This window comes from Lepidochelys kempii, chromosome 15 (assembly GCF_965140285.1).
Source record: "Lepidochelys kempii isolate rLepKem1 chromosome 15, rLepKem1.hap1, whole genome shotgun sequence".
Taxonomy (NCBI): domain Eukaryota; kingdom Metazoa; phylum Chordata; order Testudines; family Cheloniidae; genus Lepidochelys; species Lepidochelys kempii.
In genome coordinates, this window is record NC_136394.1 from 14,410,365 (window position 1) to 14,434,585 (window position 24,221).

Below are 24,221 nucleotides of genomic sequence, written 5' to 3' on the forward strand. Positions count from 1 at the left end.
ATTTCCTAAACAAAGCAGTGATATTTGAACCAAAATACTTACTGCTTCTTTCATTCTCGCTTCCCCTGAGAGGAAGAACTGCAGCCAGACAAAAGAGAACTGGTTGCAACTTTCTCACTGAAATCGGGGGATGAGGGGGAGTTGTAGGCGCATCACAAAGATCAGAAATTGGACTTTCATTGGGGCACCCAGTTTAAAAACCCAGACCAAGGTTTTCAAAAGTGACCAGTGAATTTGGGCCCCTCCCCATTCTGGTGTCCCGTTTGAGACCCCATAAAGGGGCCTAATTTCCAGAAAGTGCTCAGCCTGGGAAAATCAGGGCCCTTTGAGGTGTCTCAAGCTAGGCACCCAAAATTACTAGTCACTTTTGAAAGGCTCAGGCCCACTGTCCTGCTCAGTTATCTATTTGCCTCCTGTCCACTTTCTACCCCTTTCTCCGGGGAGGATGGACATTCAGACTATTGAATCATACATGTTAGCCTTGAGCTGGATGCAACATCCATTTAGGTAATGAAACAATCTATGGACCAGAATTCAATGATTCAGTCCAAAAACTGACCACCACAAGCTGTTTGTGGACAATTTCCAGGCAAAAGGCATGATTTCTCCGGTAGATTATTCGTTGTGGATTGATTGCTCTGCTCCAGTAGACTCCAGACTACCGTGTAAAATGCTACCTCTAGACCCCTAGGCTGGGCCTATGCATCTGTGTTGCAGTGATGACTTCAAATCTGTAATTAACTCTGAAGAGATGCCCTTAACAGCACACACTACATATCTTTTGGGCATTCTTTGTGGCCAGAAATAAATGATAAAATCCAAAAGTATAACAAGAAATACTGAAATACAGTCCCAGCAACTTTTATGGCAACAACTGAATGAAACTAACCCAGCTTTGGCCCGGATTCAGCAGGGCACTGAAGCCTATGCATAACTTTAAGCATGAGCTTGATTTAATGGGACTACTTACTTTAAAGTTAGGTATGTGCTTCAGTACCTTGCTGAATAAGGGCCTACAGAATTAATCTTTATATTTACCACTATAAGCCAGTGGTTCTCAACCCCACATATCCCTGGGGTATGCAGAGGTCTTCCACAGCATTCATCAACTCATCTAGATATTTGCCTAGTTTTATAACAGGCGACACAAAAAGCACTAGTGAAATCAGTACAAACTAAAATGTCATACAATTACTTGTTTATACGGCTCTATATACTATACAATATGTATATGTAAGTACAATATTTATGTAAGTACAATATTTATATTCCAATCAATTAATTTTATAATTAAATGGTAAAATGAGAAAGTCAGCAATTTTTCAGTACTAGCATGGCTGGGATACTTTTGTATTTTCATGTCTGATTTTGTAAGCAAGTTGTTTTTAAGTGAGGTGAAACTTGGGGATACGCAAGACAAATCAGACTCCTGAAAGGGTACAGTAGTCTGGAAAGGTTGAGAGCCACTGCCCTAATCCATTGACTGATGTTGGTCTGACAGCTATTTATTTTGAAGTTATTAAATTATAGTTATTGATTTAGCATAGTGCCACAAGTCATATGTCCTACATATGTAGAAGAAGAGTATTTTGCCTTACAGACTACTGAAATCCGAGTTCTACTAGAGTATTTACTTACTTTAAATATTATTTCAATTTTTTAAAAATGGGAAAAAAGACGGTAGAATTTACTGATGTGCTCACGTCACAGAACGTTTTCCTGATGCCCTTTAACAAACACTATTTTAAAAAATAACCTTTTCTTTTACAATAAAAATCCTGTCGTTATGAGCTAATGGCAGAAGACCAAAGAGCCACAAAGCAAAGGCTCCTGGTGCCAGACAAAAGTCTGTGGTCACAACGTTCCGTTCCATCATTATCCCTTCCCTCGTACCGAACGATTAACGATGTGGGTGTAATGGTTTTCACAGATGGATTCTGGGGAGGGCAGTTGCTCAGTGTTCTCTGCCGTTATTGACCTGCTGTGTTTCCCTCATTTACTTATGGAAGAGATTCATTCTGTGTTTTAAACAATCAGAACCAAATGTAGGTTCTGTGCATGGGGTGTTGGGAACTGCAGGTCGTATTCTGGGTAGAACCAAGCCCTTCCCCAGAATACGACCTGCAGTTCCCAACACAAACTGGACATTGGTGCAGACACCTTCTAGATTTAATCCATCTCTGCCTTCACTAAGGCCCTGTTCCTCCAAGATGTCCCATGCGGAAGAACCGCAGCGCACAGCGCCCTGCAGCATTCAGCGGTTCCCATACACGGAGCCACTTGAAGGAGAAGGGCCTGGGTTGCCTCACTGTTCAGGTAGATGTAATTGTGACATTCTGTACCTCGGGGGAGTGCCCTGTAAACCTCATATTCCTCATTTCTATACAACTGTGATATTGCATATAAAGCAGGCCATGTGAGGTATCAGGGGAAAGGTTATGATCTGCTGAAAGCCATTGTTCTATCTAAATATGTATACCATCAATGCATATGAAGTTATAAGAATTCTGTTGTATGGTTTTCACTAAGCCCTCTTTGTCTGTGGGTTTGGGAAGCGCCCAGATCCCAGCTCTCCAGAGACGACGACAAGGGAAGAGGTAACCAACCCCCGGGTGGGTGCTGAACAGACATCACCAGCCATTGTCCAGCAAGGGAGTCAATGACTCACCTGCACAAGGCCAGCCCAGGGGAATTGCTGAACCTTGCCTGGGGACTCAGCAATGCCCCCCAGACATGCCTGGACGTGTGTTCTCCAAGCACATGGACTAAGGGTATAAAACAGAACCCAGTGGCCACCTGCTGGCCCTTTTTCTTTCCCCCACCTACACTGCAAGCAACAAGGACACTCAGAAGACTGAAGACTCCAACAGAGGGGACTGGCTCAGGTTTCAAGGGTGAAACCTATGTACTCTGAACTACAATATCTAGCGGGGTGAGGAAAAACTGCTTCATCTACATGTTGCCCAGTCTAATCGGGTCGAAAGTTTAGACTGCGTGCTTACATATTATTTTATTTTGGTAACTAACTCTGACTTTTTGCCTATCACTTAAAATCTACCTTTTGTTGTCAATAAATTTGTCTCACTGTTTCTTTTTGCCTAAAGTGTTTGGTAAGGGCGTTTGCTCAGGATTACAAAGGCAGGAGTATATCCACTTTCCATCGAAGTGGTGAAGCAATTAATACATTTGCACTGCTCATCTTTATATTCCTGAGGTACAAGGCTGGGAGCTGGAGGGGATTTGGCTCTGGTGACTTTCTTTGTGTGATTCATGAGTGGCTCTGGGAGCATTCCATGCAATCTAGCTGGGTGTGGGGCTCCACATACAGTTGTGCTGAGTGATCACAGCGCCTGGAGGGGCTTGCTGCATGTCACTAGCAAAGCATTGAGAGAGACAGCCCAGGTTGGAGAGCTAAGGGGCCACAGCCGTCCCAGAGTCCCAGGCTGCACCTCAGGGATCCCATCACAGTAATCACTAAGAAGCACTTCCTGAAATGTTGTAGACAATAGTAAATTTCTCCTGCTGTCGCACAATGACTGCTCTTTGAAATGTCACAGCTCTCTCATTAAATCTAATCTGTCTGTGGCTTTCCCTAAGACAGCTGACACCTTCAGCCACAGAGGCAGGTGGAGGTGCTCAGAAAAACTTCCTTGGCTATGGCATTTTTATAATTCTCAGTAAACTTTGTGTATGTCACAGGAATGTTCAGATACATTTATCAGTCATTGCACACATGAAACTGGGGGGGAGGGGAACACCTACTGCAAAATATTCCACTATCAGCCAAATACAAGGCTCTGTCCTTGGTCCCCCTCCCCAACCCACCCCCCCTTCTCTTCTGTCTCTGGGCTTGTTTCTGGGTAATTTCATCCTCAAACACACATTAAACTGCCATCTGTATGCTGAGGACTCAGGGATCTACCTCTCTACTCCAGACCAGTCACCTCCTGTCCAAACTAAAATCTTGGCCGGTCTCTTTGACATCTCCTTGTACATGCCTAGCCATCAACTCAAGCTCGATATGGCCAAATAGAACTCTCAATCTCCCTGCTCCTCCAAGTCCTCCCTGCTACCTCCTTTCTGAATCATTAAGGACACCACCACCCTCCTGCCTCTCACTCAGGCCTGTAACCTGGGTGTCATCTTCGACTTGGACCTCTCCCCTAGGTCCAGGCTATGACCAAACCTTGCTGATTCTTTCTGAATAACATTTGTAAGATGCAGCCTTTCTTATCCATCCAGACAGTCAAAATTCTCATCCAAGCTCTCATCATCTCACATCTCAACTCCTGCAACATTCTTCTCTCTGCCCTTGGCAAACGCAATCTTGTCTTCAGAACAGCATGGGAAAGATCATTTTCATAGCCCGTCACTGTGATAGCGTCATCCCTCTGGTTGTGAGTTCAATCCTTGGAGGGGCCATTTAGGGATCTGGGGTAAAATTGGGGATTGGTCCTGCTTTGAGCAGGGGGTTGGACTAGATGACCTCCTGAGGTCCCTTCCAACCCTGATATTCTATGATTCTAACTAATAATACCATGCAGATTCTCTCTTTGCATCCCTCCCTGGGCTCCCCTTTCTTTATCACATGAAACTTAAGCTACTTGGCTTTCCTACTTTCTAGGCCCTTCACAGTCAATCCCCACCCTCCCTATCAGCTTTCATTCCTTGTTGAGATGTCCCTCACCTCCAATCGGCCCCTGGTGCCATCCTCGATTAGCTAGTTTTTACGTTTTCAAACAAGCACCTTTGTGCTTTCTCCCATGCTGCTCCTCACACTTGGGAGGGGCTCCCCATAAACATCCACAAAGCTGCCTCATTATCTTCCATCAACTCCTTCTGCAAAACTCTCCTTTGCCGTGATGCCTTCAGAAAAACTTGACAAGAGTTAGGCCACTGGTGTTCAGCGACCACTGCCTATCACTGATATTGTCTCATCATTTCCACGTACCCCCCACGTCTGTTTGTCTGTCTGTGTCTTATGCTTAGATCAAGGAGTAAGTAGCCACGGCAAAATGAATTCCTATCTTCACCCTACTTTTACCAAAGCTCTGCCTAGGGGAGGGGATCTTTGAAGGGGCAGCTCTCATATTCTTCTGGATAATCTGCTTTTTAACCAATGTATAAACAGTGGTCCCCATTTTGAAAGTTGGGTTACTACAGTTAGGTGCAGAAATCCATATTTAAGCCCCTCAAGAAGTGGCCTGATTTTCAGAAGGACCCGGCAGCTGCTACTGAAATCCCGGGCGCCATGGATGCTCAGCACCAACAAAAAAATCAAGCAATTTATTTCGTGTCTTAATATGGATGTAGCTGCCTAACTTTAGTCATCCAACTTAGGAAATCTTGCCCTTTTCATTGTTAAAATTTTACACTTCTCTAACACCTTCCTTTGGAAGATCTCCAAGTACTACATGTATATTCATTCGTTAATAAACCCACACAGCACCATTGTGACTTTTTCGCAGCTGGTGGACGAGTGTCCACTAAGCTCAGACGAGACCTCTAGACTCATTCTATCTGGGACCTAAGCCAGGTTTGGAACTCGGACCTTAAAATGAAAAGAAAGGAAGCTTACCTGTGCTAGACCTACCAGCCTCAGCCCTACAGGTCTCTAATTCATGCATTCAAGCTCTGAAGCATCTCTCTGACAATGGGCATTTTTAGAGCCGACTGCTTCCCCTCCATAAATCATGGGGCTCTCTGAACAGTGAAAACCAATGATGGGCAGGGAGTGAAAGAGAAAGCCCTTCCCCAGGGAAAAGGCTCAGTTGAAAGGACTGGGTGGGTGCAGGGGACTGGGTTATATGCACTAAAATTGGCTGACCTTTTCCAGAGCAAACTTTAGACTACATTCATTTTTCTCCAGTTCTAAATTTAAACCTGCAATTACTGAGAATAAAAGGAAAAGTTCAGGCTCCTGAGATCAGGTTCGCTCTTTGCAGAAAAGCCAGGGACCTCAGCCCTTTTTGTCTGTTAACCTCGGGAGGTCAGGTGATTTTTATCTCAATTGGTTTTTCCTGCTCTAAACAGCTCTGACATTTACATTATGGGGAGTGCACAGGAAAGGGGCTATTAGAGAGACGCAGGGATGCAGATAATCTTAGGTTTATTTGCTGGGGATTTAGTTGCCCAAATCCCATTGAGAGTCAGTGGGCTCCCTTAGGCTCCTAGGGAAATCCCAGCCATTGTACCTGTCATTCTGAAGAATCCCCCAAACAGGTTTGCAAATCTGACACACAAACTATACTCTGGGTTTCCTTCACCACTAAAATGCAGCCAGCTCTGGGGTGAAAGCAACAGCTGCTACGCATGACAGTGCTAGTTAGGACAGGACATTTAAAAATAAACAGAATTTCTATTCATTCCTTCCCACCCCCAGCCATTGTTCTGTCTCTTGGAAGGTGATCTAGGTTATTATTTCCAGAATTCAGGAAGAGACAAGACTAAAGTCTGAAATTTCAGGGCTTAAATTATGAACGTCCCCATTCCCTTTCCCTTGGCACCCCCAGTCCCTGTCCTCAGCAACGAAAGGCAGCAAGGAACAGAAGAGCAGATCTGGCAGCCAGAGCTGTTTTGGCAGGTACACTTTCATTGCATTTCAGTCATTTTAGCCCTAACAGTTTCCTCTAGAGGGCGACCAAGTGCATTCCTCCTGCCGGACCACAGGATTCACCTTGTAGAGATGTAGGTCTTGACAGCAATAAAAAACAAGATGAAGGCTGGCATGGACAATTTGTCTTATACTCCCAACAGTACCTTAATGGGAGACTGAAAGGCTGGATTCCCCTCTCACTGACACAGTGTGAATCAGGAGTGACTCCAATTAAGTCAGTAGATTTGGTGTAAACAAGAGGAGGAATCAGGCCCTTCAACTCAAAGTCTCATGCCTCATCACCCGTAGGGAACACTTAGCCCATGGGGAACACCCTGCGGAATGTCCAGAAGCTACAAACCATCTGTGGATGGTGTCCCCCAGGCTTCCTCCCTGACGCATGGGTCTACACCTGAACTCAGCTGCATTGCAGTTCCATTTCTCCGACAAGAGAATACTCAGATACTATCTAACCTTCTGTCCTGTGCTTTGAAACGAAGGCTAAAAAATCCAGACCTGTTCATAGCGAGACTGGGGGATGACAAATTCCTAGTGCTCTAGGTGCCAGGGGCCCAGATAAGGCCACCAAGCCTTCCAGGAAGGGGAACTGAATTTTCATGGGGGAAAAATGAAACAAAAAAAAACGTTGGATAAAAAAATCTTCCCGTCTTTTTTTTAATCCATCACAGTAAGGGAGGTGGGAGGAGGCATAAGCCCCTGTTAGATTGAAAGGTGCTAACGGATGAGTCTTTGATCCAAAGACTATCCCAGGCCCATGTAAAGTTAATGGATGTTCCAAGCACCCTTACAGACTCAAATGAGGGGGGCAATTAAGCCTGTTTACGTAGAAGAGACACCTACAAAAAATGGAGAGACCACCCAAGGCACATGGCAGGATGGTGCTAAACTGTGTGGGCTGAGGGGTTTCCCTGGTTGCAACCGCAGAGAATAGAATATTGGTTTTGCTGCCTGTGTATGGTAGAGGCAGGAAGCCAGCAGGAAGTCTGGAGAAGCAATTCTGAGCCGGAGCCTGGGCTGTCTGTTTCTACTGGGTTCAGGGGAAAGGACTTTGGGCACATTTTTTGTCACTAAACAAGATCATGGCCAAGAATAAACCTGACTCACATACTGATTTTGTCTCCTAATGGAAACATCCCCTGCAAGACCTCGAACACTGACGATCAGCTAGAGCCAAATGGGGCAACCCCCCTCGGCAGGATGCTATGGAGACGCACAAAGTATCAAATGGAAACAAACAAAAAGCCAGCTGATTCCGACCAGAGATGTAAGAACCCTAGATTTATTACAATTGCATTTTGACATCATTTAAACATTTCTTCTCATTCAATAGAAAGCACTGTGTGTGTCATATCATCTGTCACTCCAAGTATAGCGCAGTTGGCAAAACCAAAGGGATCACATTTGTAAATATGCCGTTACTGGATGTAAGGATCCAGTCCTGCAACGCCAGTGCTCAACTTTAAGCATGTGAGGAATGGGAGAGTTAATGGGAGGTCTCATGTGCTTAAAGTTAAGTGAAAGTCTTGGCAGAATCCAGGTCTTAGTTATTATTTTTTAAACTAGCAATGAACATTCCTTCTCCTTTGGTCCCTCACTATTGGCTCTTAAGCAAAGTAGACGGTCATGGGATAAGAGAGAAGGTCCTCTCATGGATCAGTAACCGATTAAAGGGACGGAAACAAAGGGTAGGAATAAAGTCAGTTTTCACAGTGGAGAGAGGTAAATAGCAGGGTCCCCCCAAGAATCTGTGCCGGGACCAGTGCTGTTCAACATACTCATAAATGATCTGGAAAAAGAGGTAGATAGCGAAGTGGCAAAGTTTGCAGACGATACAAAAATATTCAAGACAGTTAAGCGCAAAGCAGACGGTGACGCGTTACAAAGGGATCTCGCAAAACCAAGTGACAGGGCAACAAAATGGCAGATGGCATTCAATGTTGATAACTGCAAAGTAATGCACATTGGAAAACATAATACCAACTATACATACAAAACAATGGGGTGTAAATTAGCTGTTGCCACTCAAGCAAGAGATCTTGTAGTCATCGTGGATAGTTCTCTGAACATATCTGTTCAATGTGCAGCGGCAGCCAAAAAAAGCGAACAGAATGTTAAGAATCATTAGGAAAGGGATAGATGATAACACAGAAAATATCATAATGCCACTTGATAAATCTGTGGTATGCTCATACCTGGAATACTGTATGCAGACCTGGTCACCCCATCTCCAAATTGATTTATTAGAATTGGAAAAGGTACAGAGAATGGTAACAGAAATAATCAGGGGGATGGAACAGCTTCCATATGAGGAGGTATAAAAAGACTGGAACTGTTCAGCTTAGAATAGAGTCCGCTAAGGGGAGATGTGATCAAGGTCTATAAAATCGTGAGGGATGCGGAGAAAGTGAAGAAGAAATTGTTATTTACCCCTTCACAACACAAGAACCAGGGGTCACCCAATCCAATTAATAGGCAGCAGGTTTAAAACAGACCAAAGGAAGTACTTCTTCAGACAACGCACAGTCAACCTGTGGAATTCATTGCCAGGGGGCGTTGTGAAGGCCAAAAGGATCACTGGGCTCAAAAAAGAATTTGAGACATTCACAGAGAATAGGTCCATCAGTGGTTATAAGCCAAGATGATCAAGGATGCAACCCCCCTGCTCTGAGTGTCCCTGAGGCTCTGACTACCAGAGCTTGGGACTGGACGACAGGGGATGGATCACTCGAGACTTGCCTATTCTGTTCATTCCCTCTGAGGCATCTGGCATTGGCCACTGTCAGAAGACAGGATACTGGACCTTTGGTCTGGCCCAGTATGGCCATTCTTATGTACCCCCTGCCAATCTGCTTTCATTTCATTCATCATTTTCAGTCCTGTGGCTAGAAAATGATCACAGTGTGGAAGCACTAATTTGAAGAAATCATAAAATAATCACAAACCATTCATGACAAAGAAGGGAGGGAGTCGGGAGAGGGGCTTTTAGGAGGGGCCTGAGAAGTGGACAATCTGGAAAGCCAAGAGCAGAGGAAGGAGCAGGAGGCTGACACTGGGCATGGTACTGAGGCTGATCGTGGCATCTTTGGACGCGTAGACTTTTCGGTTCTTGAGAGGCTGTGGCGGTCGAAAGTTGTTGGTCATTTTCATCAGAGACGCGCCAGTGGCCGGGAAGTGAACTGTGTTGACAAATGCGTTCAGCTGCAGATATGAGAGACACAGAGAGATTTCAAGCCATTTCATTATGTTCAGCCAAAATACTTTTCAGGCCCCTGATTCAGCAAAGTTTTTAAGCACATGCTCATCTTTAAATGCACATTTAAGGACTTTCTTGAACGCGGATGGACTTAAACACCTGGTTCAGGTTAAGCACGTGCTTTGCTAAATTGGGGCCTAGGCAGACATCAAAATCCATCCCAGTGCTTCCCTGTGACTCAGGGTTGCTCATTCTTGGACAAGGCTCCTGATACTTGGCATTTTTCTTAAAGACCCAGCTCCTGGAGTCAAGTGATCCCATGAGAATCTTGCTTCAGGTAAAAAAAAAAAAAAAAAAAAGCTTAATCTAGTTCTCACAGCTGTGGAGAAACCCTTGAAAACAGGACTCGAGTTCACCCAGCAGCTTGGAAACCAGCAGGCCAACACCATGAACCCCAGATTATTGTTTTTGGAAAATCTCCTTATATTTGAGGCCCAACGGATGGCTTTGGAACGCACTTGGCTGGCCAGGCTGTGCCTGCCTCAGGGAAGCTGGGTTTGCAGAGCAGCACTGAGCTAGGAGAGGAGGACTTTCCACCAGTCTGCCTGTTCCTCTTGGAATCAGGAAAAGGAACCAGCAGGTAATCTGGGGCACCGCTGCCCATACAGCCTTTGCCCAGCGTTCCTGAGAGGGAATGTGCCAGGCAGCAGGGCAGTGTACCCGGAGCACAGCTGGCTGAACTATTTGATCTGAACAACCTTTGTGGCAAATGTAGCTCACTTCTGGGAATTTCTGGCTACCCGATCCCCAGTTTATTCAGCAGGGTTTTGGTGGGGAGGTTGCAAGGATGTTTCTGGAAAGACTGGGGGTGGAGAGCAGCTTTTCTGTTCCTTTGATTTACTGTCTGGCTTCGTTAATTTGTTCCTGGTTGCTGATTGCCGCTGGCAGGCAATGTGCGCTACCCATGTATGATTTTTTAATGTTGCCTAGTGGTCATGATTGATTAAGTTGCTAGAAAACGAGTTAGTTGTCAGGGCCCCTAGAGCTTCTTGTGCAAGTGATTTATTATTGTTTCAATCTAAAGAAATAAAACGAAAAGTGGCTACATAAGTCACATCATTGTTGCTGCAGCCATCCAGTTAAGGAGAAGAAACGACTGTATTCACTTTCCAGCACAAACCAGTGAAAATGACATGGGACCTTCAGAGCTTGAAGCATGAGCTAAACAACTGTGAGCTGTGACAGGCTGCCATCTTCTGGGGACACAACACGCACACTGACAATTTGGTACTCTGGCAACTGCCCGATACTCACTGAAGAACAAATAATATTACGCTACTAATCACAGCAGGAGGAACTTCGTGCTCTTATTTTCAAAGATAATCAGCGTACGTATGGGAGGCGGGGTTTGACTCCCCACGGGTTGCCCAGCCCTGACACACAGAATGGTGCAGAGTACCGTCCCCAGGAGGTGATGCACCAGGTCGGAATTGCAAAGCCCGTATTGCTTGGATGCTATTTCCCTTGGGAGCACATGTACTTGAAATTGTTATTTGTGCCCATCTGCAATGGGTTTCAAGTCCAGCACCTGCAGCAGATGGTCCTGTGTGGTATTTCAGTGGGCACGGATGGTAAGAGGAGACAACCTGAGCAGGATCTCTGCTCCCTGAACTGCTGACCAGGAGCTGGGAATGGGAAGGAACTCGGCATACTGAAGACCCTCTGCTGGATTCACCAGAGAGCTGTGACGCACTTTTACCTGAGACTGGCTGATAAGAATGGGCTCCTCAAACAGTGTCCAGACGACAACCTCTGCGCAGTCCGGGGTGGTCAGGGAGCCCTGATAGCGGTAGTACTTGGACAGATTGGCCATGCTGGGAAGAAGGTTGTTCAAGCAAAATGTGGATGCTAAATCCACAGAATCCCCTTGAGAGAGAGAGAGAGAGAAAAACCATCAACATTAAAGCCCATCTGGGGGATGAACGACTTGAAAGAGCTGACACTTCTAAAGCTACAGTGGGCACCATTCAACCCTGCCTCCCCCCTTGCATCCTTTGCCACCACAGATGCTGCTAGACCACCAGGTGCAACGGCAGCATCTTGGCTCCGCCTGGCAGACCCTGTGGAGGCTGCCCTCACTGCTCCTCCACAAGTCAGTCAACAGGTAACAGTGTGAGCATGTGGCAGGAGGGCATCAGGCATGGCTGACATGCTTTGCTCCTCCCCTAGCACAGAATGAGAACCCAACACGGCATCAGCAGGTCATTGGCTCAGACAGCCCCAAACTGGCCCTGGGTTCCAGACTTTCCACACCATGCATGGGCCCCAGGAAGCCCAGTGCCACTGATTTTCAAAAGGAGCTGGGAATTAGACAATGGGCAGGCCATGTAGTTGGATGGCAGTAACATACCTGTGCCCACATTGTGTTAACCCACCAAGAACTACCCAGTTACACTGGGGCATGGAAATGAGTCAAAGGTCCTTGAAATCAGTGACTGGTGCCCCTGCATATCCCCTTCCCTCCTGCTTCTGGGTTCCTCTTATCCTCTATTCTGCCTGCCCTGGAGTGGAGATGACAGAGGAGCAGGAGGACTCACCTTGACGGGAAATGTTCTTCAGGCCAGCTACAATCGTGTTGTAATTGGAGTTATCAGCATCCGACACCTGCCAAGCATTACAGAGGGAGAATGAACGACCAGCCAAGGGCAGATCTCGAGGATTCTATTTACAAGGTGAGTCCAAATGGTTCCAGACAAAAACTGGGTACCTGGGAACCCAAGTGCGTTTGCAGCTCTTGTGGAGAGCAATGGGTGTCTGGACACCTATGCTTGTGCTGTGCTTCTCCACCTTGGACTACGATGGAGATTTTTATTCTACAGCACCTGCTAATCTCAAAGGATCCAAAGTGCTTACAAACTAACGTGTGAACTATACAGTTGGCTCACGTCCACCTTCACTGAAACTCAGCCACCTGCGAGGTGTGCGCAATCATTGCTCATCAACACGCAGCGACTCTATCCAGCAGTGAATAATAGCATCTTGCAGACGCTGCAGGAGTTCAAAGAAGGCTGATGTCAATACCGAGGGTGAATTGGGCCATGGCACTGGAGTTAACACCCACCTCTTATGAAACATGCCGTGGGATCTTTAGTGACATTTCCCACATGAGAATCATAGAATATCAGCGTTGGCAATGACCTCAGAAGTTATCTAGTCCAACCCTCCTGCTCAAAGCAGGGCCAATCCCCAACTAAACCATCCCAGCCAGGGCTTTGTCAAGCCTGAATTTAAAAATCTCAAAGGAAGGAGATTCACCACCTCGCTATGTAACGCATTCCAGTGAGGATGCTTTAAAACTTCCTTTACATGCCTATTGTAGATTTCACTACTGCTCCCTAAGCCGTGCCCACAGTGAGCTGCTATTCTGCCAGGGGAAGCAATACAATAGAAAGCTGGGATGTCAACTTCAGTTATTAAATGGTAGTTGAATGCTGTCTGCTCAAGCTGTCAGTCAAAACTGCCCTTTCTCTGCCCTGATCAACAGCGGACTGTGGGGGGTATTTTTAAATCTCCAAGATTCGGTATGTTTTTCAGTGACAGCTTAATGGGGGAACACTCCTGCAACCATGCATTGCAGACAAAACTGCAGACAAAGGCTATGATGGGATAAGGATCTTATTCTGATCACAACACAAAACCAATCTCAGGTTGCTAGGTCGTAAGCTCCTCTGCAGGGCGGGCGAGGTCACTGTACCAGACAACATCCTGATCACTATCCTATCCCAGCAAACAGCAAAGTAGGTGACTAGGGAGGCCCCCAGCAGACATGAAGCTCCCACCCCGGCATGCTGTCAGGATAGCTGGTGGGTTAAGCATCTTTGTGAGACGTGATGCTGGTTTTCATCTCACCGGTACACAACAGGGTCACAGCTACCAGCAGAGAGGCAGAGAGAGAGAGAGAGAGAGCAGTAGGGGACCAAAACACTTCTCTTCCTATGCACCTGCTGTACAGCCAAATGTCATGGGCTCAAAACAAAGCCAACAAGGCTGAGAGAAAGGGTGATCTCCTGGTTATAGCACAGGACTGCAAGTCAACAGACGTGGGTTCTATTTCTATATTGCTAACTCTGATTCACAAGGTGACCTTGGGCAAATCACATCGCTGATCAGGGCCTCAGTTTCCCTGCCTATAAACTATGAATAATAATCCCCTTCATCACTAGTGTTTCAAAGCACTTTGAGGTCTGTGGACAGAGAGCACTATAGAAACACAAGGTTTATTATTATTAAAAAGACTTTTTATCCATACTTTGCGTTCTCCCCTTGGAGAGAACAGAAGCAGCTTTCTAAGTGCAGTCACTGTACGTAAATATTTGCACTCCTTTCCTCTTCCCTTATCTCTCACACACACACACTCCTAGCTCCAGATGAATGGCTCTGCACTGACATAAACCACACAGGTTCGCTGCCACGTCAGCTAATTGAAGTTTTCCCAGAACCCTTAAGCTATTGCGTGTGACTTTCTTTCATAAGCGGCATAATGGGCAGTCAGGAAAGCTATTTTCAATGGTGTTTACAGGTGTCTGGAACCCCAGCTGCTAACACCATTGTCAGGAGGGGGATATCATATAACTGATTCACACAAGTCTGATTCAGCTCTCACCATTCCCCTGTACTTTGGAGAGCTGGTTCCAATGTGACCCGGACTCCAACCACCCTGGCTTTGCACAGTTCATATCCAGGGGAGCAGGGGAAGAGAGCACTGCCCCAGCTGCAGCAATGGTCTCGCAAACCTATAACCTCCCAGCTGACCTCCCACTACCTATCTGCTTAACTTTAATTTTTAGTCTTTCAATAGTATTCTTTAAGGTTTATAAAATCTTTTGGACAGAGAGAGCAATCCGACTGGCTGATGATCTCTGTTATGGCACACGTGGCAACGTAGAAGGTTTTGTCTTCTGTGCACTGCACCTTTATATTTCTAGACATCTGCTGGGCTCCATTCAGCTGCACAAGAGACACCCACACCGTGCTGTCTCCTGGAGACTTTAGTTTTGTTCTTTCTTGTTTTATTGCTGCTTCTTAATAAAAAAATCAGAAGTAATTTAGACTATAAGTGTGTTGATACTCGGTGTATGGAAAACAACTTATGTAATTAATGGACCAAAACCTGCAGTGATCAGAACTCAGATACAGTAATGCTCCTGCAGGGTTCAAGTGCTTTATTGAGCCTGGAACATTACTTGCAACCCAGAAAAGGCTAAGTGTGTGTGCTCAAGCCTATTCTTTCTGGAAGGAAATGATCAATAGGGTCCATCTAACCCCACAGCCCCATCTGATCCCTCTTTATGCATTCTAAGTCATTTTTCACTCTTGGGCACATCAAACTGCAGCAAAAAGCACATGGTTCATAGGAGCTGCAATGACAGCCAGAAGGTGAATGTTGTCAGACATGTGACTTTCTGCACTCTAAGTGGCCTGGCGCTGGAATGAGCAATGGGGGAGCTCTCGGGATGGAACAGCCTTTGAACTAAATGAGAACTTAGCTACATTCTAGGCAGCTCCCGACAGCAGCACAGCGTTGGTGGGAGAGCTGGGTGAATCAGGCTGTGATAAAATACACATTTGTCCATTTGCTTTACAAAAACAGGGAACCCCTGTGACTGCCTCAAGATGCCACATTTGGTTTAGCTGCAGTGCAATTCAGTAGTGATTTCTACTCTGTCCAGAGGGCTCGTGTTCTTGGGTTATTCTTCCGTTGGGGTGAATTTAAAACCTTTCCCTGCTGCATTCCATTGGATGCACTGGGCACAGAGGGCTGTATTTTCCCCTGTCCCCCGGCACTCGATGCACCAGTTACATGGTGGATTAAAATCTCAAATCAGAGATTAAACCAGTAGTTACCGCTAGGGTACAGTAAACACAGTGACTTTGAAGCAAGCCACAGACGTGTTTCTCGGGCCTTGCAGGCACACAGCCTGTGACCTGAGGATTTGCAGCACCCCTGAGCTGTGGCAACCAGACCCCAGGGCACTGTGGGAGTGTTTCCATCAGCTTTGGAGGCAAAGTGCCATTTCTGGTCCTGGTTAAAGGGGCTGACTTGGCAGGGTCAAGGGTCTTTAGACCCAGAGCAGGTACTCTCCGGGCAATGCCCCACCTGCATGCCCCAGCCTGCGAGTCTCTCTCTAGACTGATGCCAATGATACAAGCTGGTGATGTGGCTGCTCAGCACAGCACAGGATGGGATCTCCAGCAATGGAGGGTTTGTTTATTAAAGGGCTTAGAATGCAGGCTACTCTCTGCCACTTCCTCAGGGTAACTCGGAGGAACCTGGCAGTGAACGTGCAAGCCGGAGGCAGGGCGTTTTTGACGTACCTTGTACAAGAAGCCCAAGACAGCCAGCCCATTTGGATGCCCTTTGGCCTCGCTGAAGGTTTTGTACTTGGTGTTCATGTGAACAACGTGCAGCTAAAGAGGAAGACACACAGAAGGAGGGTGAGACCTGTTCCAAGCCATTGTGGTATTTTACCCCATCAGTCACAGGGACAGCAAACGGACGGTCAGCTCTCCCCTTCCAGCGCCCTTTGTAGCCAACAGCGCACACAGCTCCTTAACGCTGTGGGCATCCACATCCCTGACACTAGGGGCCCTTCACACCACTCTGGAAGTGCAAGAGGGCCTTAGCATAGGTATCAATGACAGTCACACTCACTCTGAGGCCTCTTTACGCTGCCAGAGTGCCATAAAGGGCTCTCCGTGCAAAGCAGAATCAGGCCCTCGGTGTTTTACGGCTGCATTAAAATGTCATTCCCTCCAAGAACAGGAGGGTACTGGAGCAGTTGCGCTCAGGTATTCCCTGGCTACCTACTCTCCCTGGGCATGCACTCTGCAGAGACACACCCGTGTTCATTCATGCACCCCGTTGTACATAGCCTCATAATCACCAATTAATATACGGCTCCTAGAATAGGCACAAACTCCGGGGCTGGAGCTACAGACGCCAACTTTCCAGTGTGCTGGTTTAGCTGACTGCTCAACCCCTGGCTCTGCCACAGGCCCTGCCCCCACTCCACCCCTTTCCGCCCCCTCCCCTGAGCCTGTCGTGCCCTCACTCCTCCCCCCCCCCCCCGCAAACCCGAGCCTCCTGCACGCTGATTAGGAGGTGCAGGGAGTGAGGGGGAGGTGCTGATCGGCGGGGCTGCTGGTGGGTGGGAGGCGCTGGGAGCAGGACTGGGGAGCTAATGGGGGGCTGCTGACATATTACTGTGGCTCTTTGGCAATGCACATGGGCAAATTCTGGCTCCGTCTCAGGCTGGGGTTGGCCACCCCTGTGCTAATGGCTCATTAATGACCAGGAAACAGGTCCATTCCAGTATCCTAAAGCCCTTAGCAGTTTGCCCAGTCAGACAGTTTGAAGGGAGGGATATTTATCACCTTATAGCTCCAAACAGGATGGGCATCTTGAGTCAAGTGGGAAGGATGGGGAGGAAACACTCGCCCCTCATGAAAAGGTCGCCATTTTTAAATGAACCATACTGAATGTATTCTGAGCGTGCGTCCCAGCAATCTCTGTAGCTGCAGGATCCCATGCCCCACTCATGGGACAGACTCTGGTGTGGAGCAGCTTAGCCTCATGGGAGTTGTCGTACAGGTGCCTCAGGTGCCGGTTTTCCTCTATGGGCTGGGCTCCTCACCCGAACTACGTCTCCCATGACGTGCCGCGGCCTGGCGCATGGCCTCCCTTCACTCAGAGGGGAGACCGTGCTGCATCGCAGAAGGTGTCGTCCGACAAGGGAACCAGGCCTATAAAAGTGAATGGGTGCATGAGGGCACCTGAACGGCAACTCCCATGAGGCACTGTGGCGGCATTTCAGAAAAGAAATATTTTGGTTTACGATTATTCACTGAAACTTTGAAATTGTCCGCGGAAAGCTTCAATGAAAATGAATATTCATTCGTTTTTTCATTGGAATTTTCCAGGGGGACGGGGGAGGATATTTTCCAACCAGCTCTGCCAAACACAAAATCCAGAGAGATGTGGGTTCACCTGGGGTTTGCTGAACCTAAGATATACACATTTAGCTGGGATCTTTTGCGGTTTGAGTGCACAGTCTTAATCATGATCTTTGTCAGCAACAGGGGTGGAGTTCTCAGCAATATGCTGCTGTGAACACTACCGCTACTATGAACTACAACTCCCATGAGGCATGACCACCTCTCCCCACTTACCTCCATGGGGAATTGGTCTCCATCAATGGTATGCTCTGAGCCGTTCCCCTTGAGGGTCCCCCAATGGAAGTGGAACTGCAGGGCTCGGTACTTCTCAAGAAGAATCCCAATGGTGATATTGATATGTTCGCTCACAGACTCGCCTTCCAGTCTCATCATCGCTGTAAATGGGCCAGAGCGAAGTTACAGAGGGAAAACACATGGCTGCAATCCCACCAGCCTCACCCAGGACATCGGTGACCTCTCATGTACACAAAGCAGATGGGGTAGAGGTGGCTGGGAGCGTGGGAGTGAATACATGTGAATGGAGGAGCACATAAAAGAGTCCAATCAGCCAGCTCACACCTCTATAATTTCCATGCAGCTGGGCAAACCTCAAGGCCATTCTTCTCGGGCACAATGCATTCTCAGGTTAATAACAGAGCCAGATGCAAGACTGTGAGCTTCTCTGGGCAGGGATCATGTTCTGTGTTTGTCCAACACCTAGCACGCACCATGGGGTCCTGGGCCATGACAGGGCTCCCAGCTGCTACCACAGTAGAAATAATAAATACATCATACTGAAGGGAATCCTGCAACGAGTCAAGCTCACTGATCCAGCCCTGGGCAGTGCAGCTCCCTGCGGAAAAGAGAGTTTGAGGGGCCAAGGAAGGAGGGAGAGAGGGAGTCTGGCACAAATACCCACCCGTGTGCCCGTTATTCATGAGCTTCCACTTGCCCGGCGGGGCCTGGTCGTAGCCCTCAAAGAGGATGTCTCCTAGGTTCCTGTCCCTCTGCACTTTGCGCCTGTCAATGTTAATGGGCGACTGGTTATCTCCCCCGCAGCCTTTTGCCAGATCCTTCCAGTACCTGGGGCCTGGAGAGAGAGGGAGAGAGAGAGAGAGGGAAGGGGGGAGAGGGAAGGGGGTAAAACATGGGCCACATGGGGGCAAGCTACCACAGAGTGAAGGGTCCTGGTGTCATCATGTGAGGACGCCAGCAAGAGGAGGCTTCCTGGGGCGCATGTTAAAATGGAGCTGGGTTTGCCAAGGGCTCCTGGCTTTCCTGCTTTAACCGAGCGAGTGCTGGTAAATGCAGCCCGTCCGCCCGCGAGCTCTTTCTGGCCGCAAAGGACACAGCACCCGCCAGCGCTTTCATTAGCCTCTCCCTCCATGCACCCCCCCCATGAGAGACGGCCGCTCACTTAGCCGACCTTCGTGAATATTAATGAGCCGGGTCTTAGTCAAGCCTCATTCATAATTCAGCAGGATTTCCTCGCTGGGCCAGGGCCTATATTTAGCCTGACAGGCGGCCCCTGCTCTCTGAGCTAGTAGTTACAGTCCCTGAAGAGCAGATTCTGCTTCCCCGAGTAGCTTCCTCACTGGGTTTGGTTTCTTCTTCCCCCCGCTCCTCCCACGTCTCCCCTGCAGAGGTTCTCCGCGCCCAGCCGCGCCCATCTCAGCCCCACCCCTTCGCCCTGCTTTGGCCGTCGTTCCCCGCCACACACAGCTCCCTCGGACACGGAGGCCTCCCCGCCCTGGCTGGTTGGGGCTGTTCTCTTGGATCTATGCACTAGCAGCCATTTGGATGCTCCACAGCCACCACGATGGTCACCTGTAAGCCTGAGGCCTTCACGCCAAGGCAGCCGCAAGCCTTTGTCCCTGCTTCACTCCCCTGATAAGCCATCAAGATGGAGCCGAAGCCGCCCCATGAGGCCACGAACACAAAAGCGTCATTGGGCTACCGCAGTCACCACGATGGAACGTGGAGACAAAAGGGGACAGGTGCCCAGTGATCGAAGAACCATCACACCACCACCGGTGAGCCCAATGGCAGCACATGGCTGGCTCTGCTGTCTACAGCTGTAGGCTGCCAGGGAGCTGGGATCGTTTCAGTGGAAACCATGGTGAGTAACATTAATCTGCGAGGTGCGTAACCTTGTAACGAGGAAGGAAGCCAGACAGTCTCCCTGATCGGTAATGTTTTGGCTGCTGAAATCCAGCCACTCCACTTTATAATGAGCGGCACAATAGAACATCTGCTTTATTGCAGCGGCCCAGAGTCTGGGAGGAGAAGATGCCACAATTAAAGCAGAACACTAAGCCAACACATCAGCAGTCCCCTCACTCGCCACGTCAGCTGGAGCCCAGGAATGAGGTCACTGAGATTTGGCTGTCTCTGAACCGCATGGGGAGTCAGGGCCTTACTCCTGTCACTGGACAGTCAGGAAGGCACTTGGACACCCATGGAGCAAAGCGGCTGGGTCCTTCCCTTTTGCTCCACACGTGATCAGCATCAGGCACTGAAACAGCATTCCAGAGGGAGTGGTGCTCTTAGCCCCATTTTACAGATGGGAAACAGAGGCAGAAAGCCACTAAGTGACTTTCCCAAAGGCCCACAAGAAATCTGCGGCAGATCAGGGAATTGAACCATGGTCTCCCAAATCCGAAGCTGGTGCCCAAACCACTGGGCCATATTACTGCTCACGCATAGAAGGACTGTGAGGAGCAGGCCAATTTGTATCAGTACAGATGTGTTTCATTGATACGACCAAGAGGGATAGGATGGAGGTCTATAAAATCATGAATGGTGAGGAGAAAGTGAATAGGGAAGTGTTCTGTACCCCTTCACGTAACACAAGAACCAGGGGTCACGCAATGAAATTAATAAGCAGCAGATTTAAAACAAACCAAAGGAAGTACTGTACTTCTTCACACAATGCACAGTCAACCTGTGGAACTCATTGCACAGGATGTTGTGAAGGCCAAAAGGATAACTGGACTCAAAAAAGAAGTAGAGAAGTTCATGGAGGATAGGTCCATCAATGGCTATTAGCCAAGACGGTTAGGGATGCAACCCCATGCTCCAGGTGTCCCTAAGCCTCTGACTGCCAGCTGCTGCTGGGACTGGACAATAGGGGATGGATCACTCGAGAATTGCCCTATTCCGTTCATTCCCTCTGAAGCACCTATCATTGCCCACTGTGGGAAGGCAGGATACTGGGCTACATGAACCCTTGGTCTGACCCAGTATGGCCGTTCTTATGGTAACATGTACTAAATGGCATGCTTCAAAAATCACACTAGTCCTTACAGGGCCACATATATGCCAGAAATAAAATACCGCACAGATATACATATAAGTCCTCAAAGAAGTCACTCTCATGTATAAGTCCAATACCGGCACATAAAATGTACCCTCTTTACGTACCATTCCCATGGAAGTTACCCATTTCAGTTATACTTTATATTAAGACTCCATTTTATAAATAGTTTATAAAGCATTAATAAATGATTCATAGATGTTGTAAGTATGTTACAGACACGAACAGTATGCGTGATAGATGGTTATCAGCACCTCATTCAGAGCCATTAGAAATAGCTATAAGCCATGGTTATAAACAACCTGCTGATCTATTGAACTCTAACAATTGATTAATCATTCATTTACATATTTATTGAGTTTTTAACCCTTTATAAACTATTTATAACTGCTCCTTTAATATCAAGCGTGACCGACATTTTAAATGCATAACTATATTTAAGTATGGGTAAAGCAATCCGTTTATTTTCTTGGTGACATCGCGAAGGGCATTTCTCACCTCTGAAATGTAACCGTCCACCCCACGCTGTGTTTCCCAGGCTCTTCTAAGCACAGAGTTGGGCGGTGAGCCTACATGTCAGAATGCCAGGCTGACGTTTCACATCGCATCTCTGTTTTCTCTTTTGGGTAGCAGGCTATTGAACAATGTTGCCGACTTCTGGCCTCTGCTGAGAGCCTGGCACCATTCGCACTGCTCAATAGCCATTTTCTATTTATAAATCAAATCTTGACCTCAGCAAAAATGGGGAAGCCGAGTGCAAATGGATCCTTTCCCTCAGCCTGGCCCTGCAGTCCTCTGTACAGGGGTCCCATTCCAATGCACCCCCTGCTGTCCAGGGAAGCTCTGACCACACGCATCCACAGCATTCTGAACGTGACACTGAAAACCAAATCCCACTCCTCGGGGAAGTGAAGGGCTCCCAAACGAGCGAGCAAGATGGGTGACAAACGAGTGGGGCCTGGCAGGGCAGCCGGTAGCTCCTGACTCAGTGTCGCATCAGAGCAAGGCAATGCAACTGTTGCTCTGAATTTCATGAGGCCCCGAAATCCTTTTGTGCCGAGAGCAAAGAGAGCCAGAGACATGACAAAGAGGAGACACGCCGTGCTGAGCTTCTCCCCAGAGCCATGTCAGGAGGTGGACATGCACACTACTTCGGGGTTAAAGTGACAGGGAAAACCTCCTGATCCCAAGGGCCAGCACACAGGCCTTGCCTCCACAGCAATGCAGAACAGAGGCTCCCCTTCGAACAGCCTCTCAAGCTGTCCCTAAGGTCACTGACCGCAGCTCGGACCGATCTGCTTCTTTGATATATTAGCAGGCATGCAATTTAGGCTTCAAAGTGCACTCAAATAATTCACACGTTAGCACAATACGGGTTCACTTCTCCTTCCCTTAGTCGGGTTTCCCACCGGGAATTAGATCACACCTTGTCCTAATGCTCGCTCCACCGCTCCAGGGATCTGCCTGGCCCAGAAGATTTATGCAAAAGACTAAAAAGATCAAAAAGGCCTGACTCTGAAAGGACGTATTCTGCTCCTGCACCAGTGCAAAGGCCCTGACTTCAGGGAAGACAGCCCTGGGTTAGCCTGGGGGGGGAGAGGGAGTTGGATTAGGCTCAATGGGAATAACCAAGTAGGTGCTTTGCAAAAAGGAATTTAAAAATCTCTCTGAACTCTAGGGTTGCAAGGGCAGTTTTAGGCACTGCAGTTACCGTGATCCCTGCCCGCGGGGCCACGCACGCACATTCACACACCACGCACGTTCACACTGCCTTCAGACACGGGCGTGCACACGGACCTGCTGCCCCAGCACACTTGCCGCCTGCACACAGCCCCACTTGAAACAATTTCTGTACTCACCACATTTGGGATCCTGTGAATCGTAGCACCAGGGAACTGCAAGAGAGAGAAGAATTCAGAATACAAGCTAGTAGGAATGGAAAAAGGTGTTAAAATCCACCGGTTTTTGCAGGGGCAAAGAGCTCGTTGCGTTCTCACTTTTCCTGACCCATCATTCTAAACAGCCATGAAGGGTTTGCAGGAAACCACGCAGGTAGATGCTCAGGCCTTGACATGGGCCTGATTCTACAGAGGCAACATACAGGAGTGAACAGCAATAGCCTCAAAAGCACACCAGGCAACTTCGTGGAGTTGCTCCCTAGCAACCCAGAATTTAAATGAGAAGGGTCAACATGGAGCCCTCTTGTGGTCACCCTTCAGAATACCAGTCACCACAAGCAAGAGGTACTGCAGCGACCCGGTTCTCTGCCCCCGGGGCCAAGCGAGCGTCAGGCTTCCCAACCTGCCCGTGACTGATGTGTTGGGGGACGGAGGAAGGAGGAGGTGGTCACAGAAATTACACAGCACTGTTTTCACAGCAGATTCCTGCCCGGTTTGAGCAAGTTGTCCTGGGCCGTGCTGTCACCGAAATGTACCTGTGGTCATTTTGGCAACAGGTTATCATGGTTTTGATGACATTTTCATTTTTGCGGACACTGGATTTTGCTAAAACCAGCAGTTTTAGAGGTAAATTTGGACCAATAATTAGCTGAATTACCAATACCTTTGTCACTAAAACTGGGTGGCCTCCCTTAAATAACGTGAACCTGGCTGTAACCCGCTAGCATAGTGAACGTGATCATGCCTCCCTCTCACAGCGGTGCCCAGCCAGTATAAAACCTTGTCACTTACTGAGCACAACAACAAGGGCTCTGCTTCAGCGTCAGAGACCGGGGCTGCAGGTTTGAACCCTGCCAACAACCAGAACGTGAGTGGTCCCACTGACTGCTAGCGGACTAGTCCCTGAAGTGAAACACATGCCCGTTTGCAGGACAGGACCTGTATGTGGCGACAGTTTGTTCTATGAGCACCATATTTTATTGCCATTATTTCTGTGAATGCCTCGGTGACCTTCTGATTACAAAGGCTTTGGAAATCACAGATGATGGTAGCCCCTGTTCTCCAAGGCATGGCCGGGCTGTGAGGAGGATTAGCTACACCCCAAGCTCATCCCCCAACCACGTTCACACCCAAAAGCCAGCATGCAAGAACATATCTGCCCCCTTTCTCCTGTGGCCTACAGCAGTAGAGCAGAGGGTTGAA

General features: G+C 48.0%; 1 protein-coding gene across 1 annotated transcript in view; it reads right to left on the minus strand.

Moving 5' to 3' along the window:
- Positions 1 to 7,879: 7,879 nt before the first annotated feature.
- LOC140898668 (carbonic anhydrase 15) overlaps positions 7,880 to 24,221 on the minus strand; it is a 28,453-nt gene continuing 12,111 nt past the window's right edge. The window contains exons 2-8 of the mRNA XM_073312830.2: positions 22,980 to 23,015; positions 18,724 to 18,894; positions 18,039 to 18,199; positions 16,185 to 16,277; positions 12,407 to 12,473; positions 11,569 to 11,735; positions 7,880 to 9,814 (exon numbers count right to left, since the gene is read on the minus strand). Coding sequence (XP_073168931.1) covers positions 9,599 to 9,814; positions 11,569 to 11,735; positions 12,407 to 12,473; positions 16,185 to 16,277; positions 18,039 to 18,199; positions 18,724 to 18,894; positions 22,980 to 23,015 — 911 coding nt within the window. The 3' untranslated portion in view covers positions 7,880 to 9,598. The remainder of the gene's footprint in view (positions 9,815 to 11,568; positions 11,736 to 12,406; positions 12,474 to 16,184; positions 16,278 to 18,038; positions 18,200 to 18,723; positions 18,895 to 22,979; positions 23,016 to 24,221) is intronic.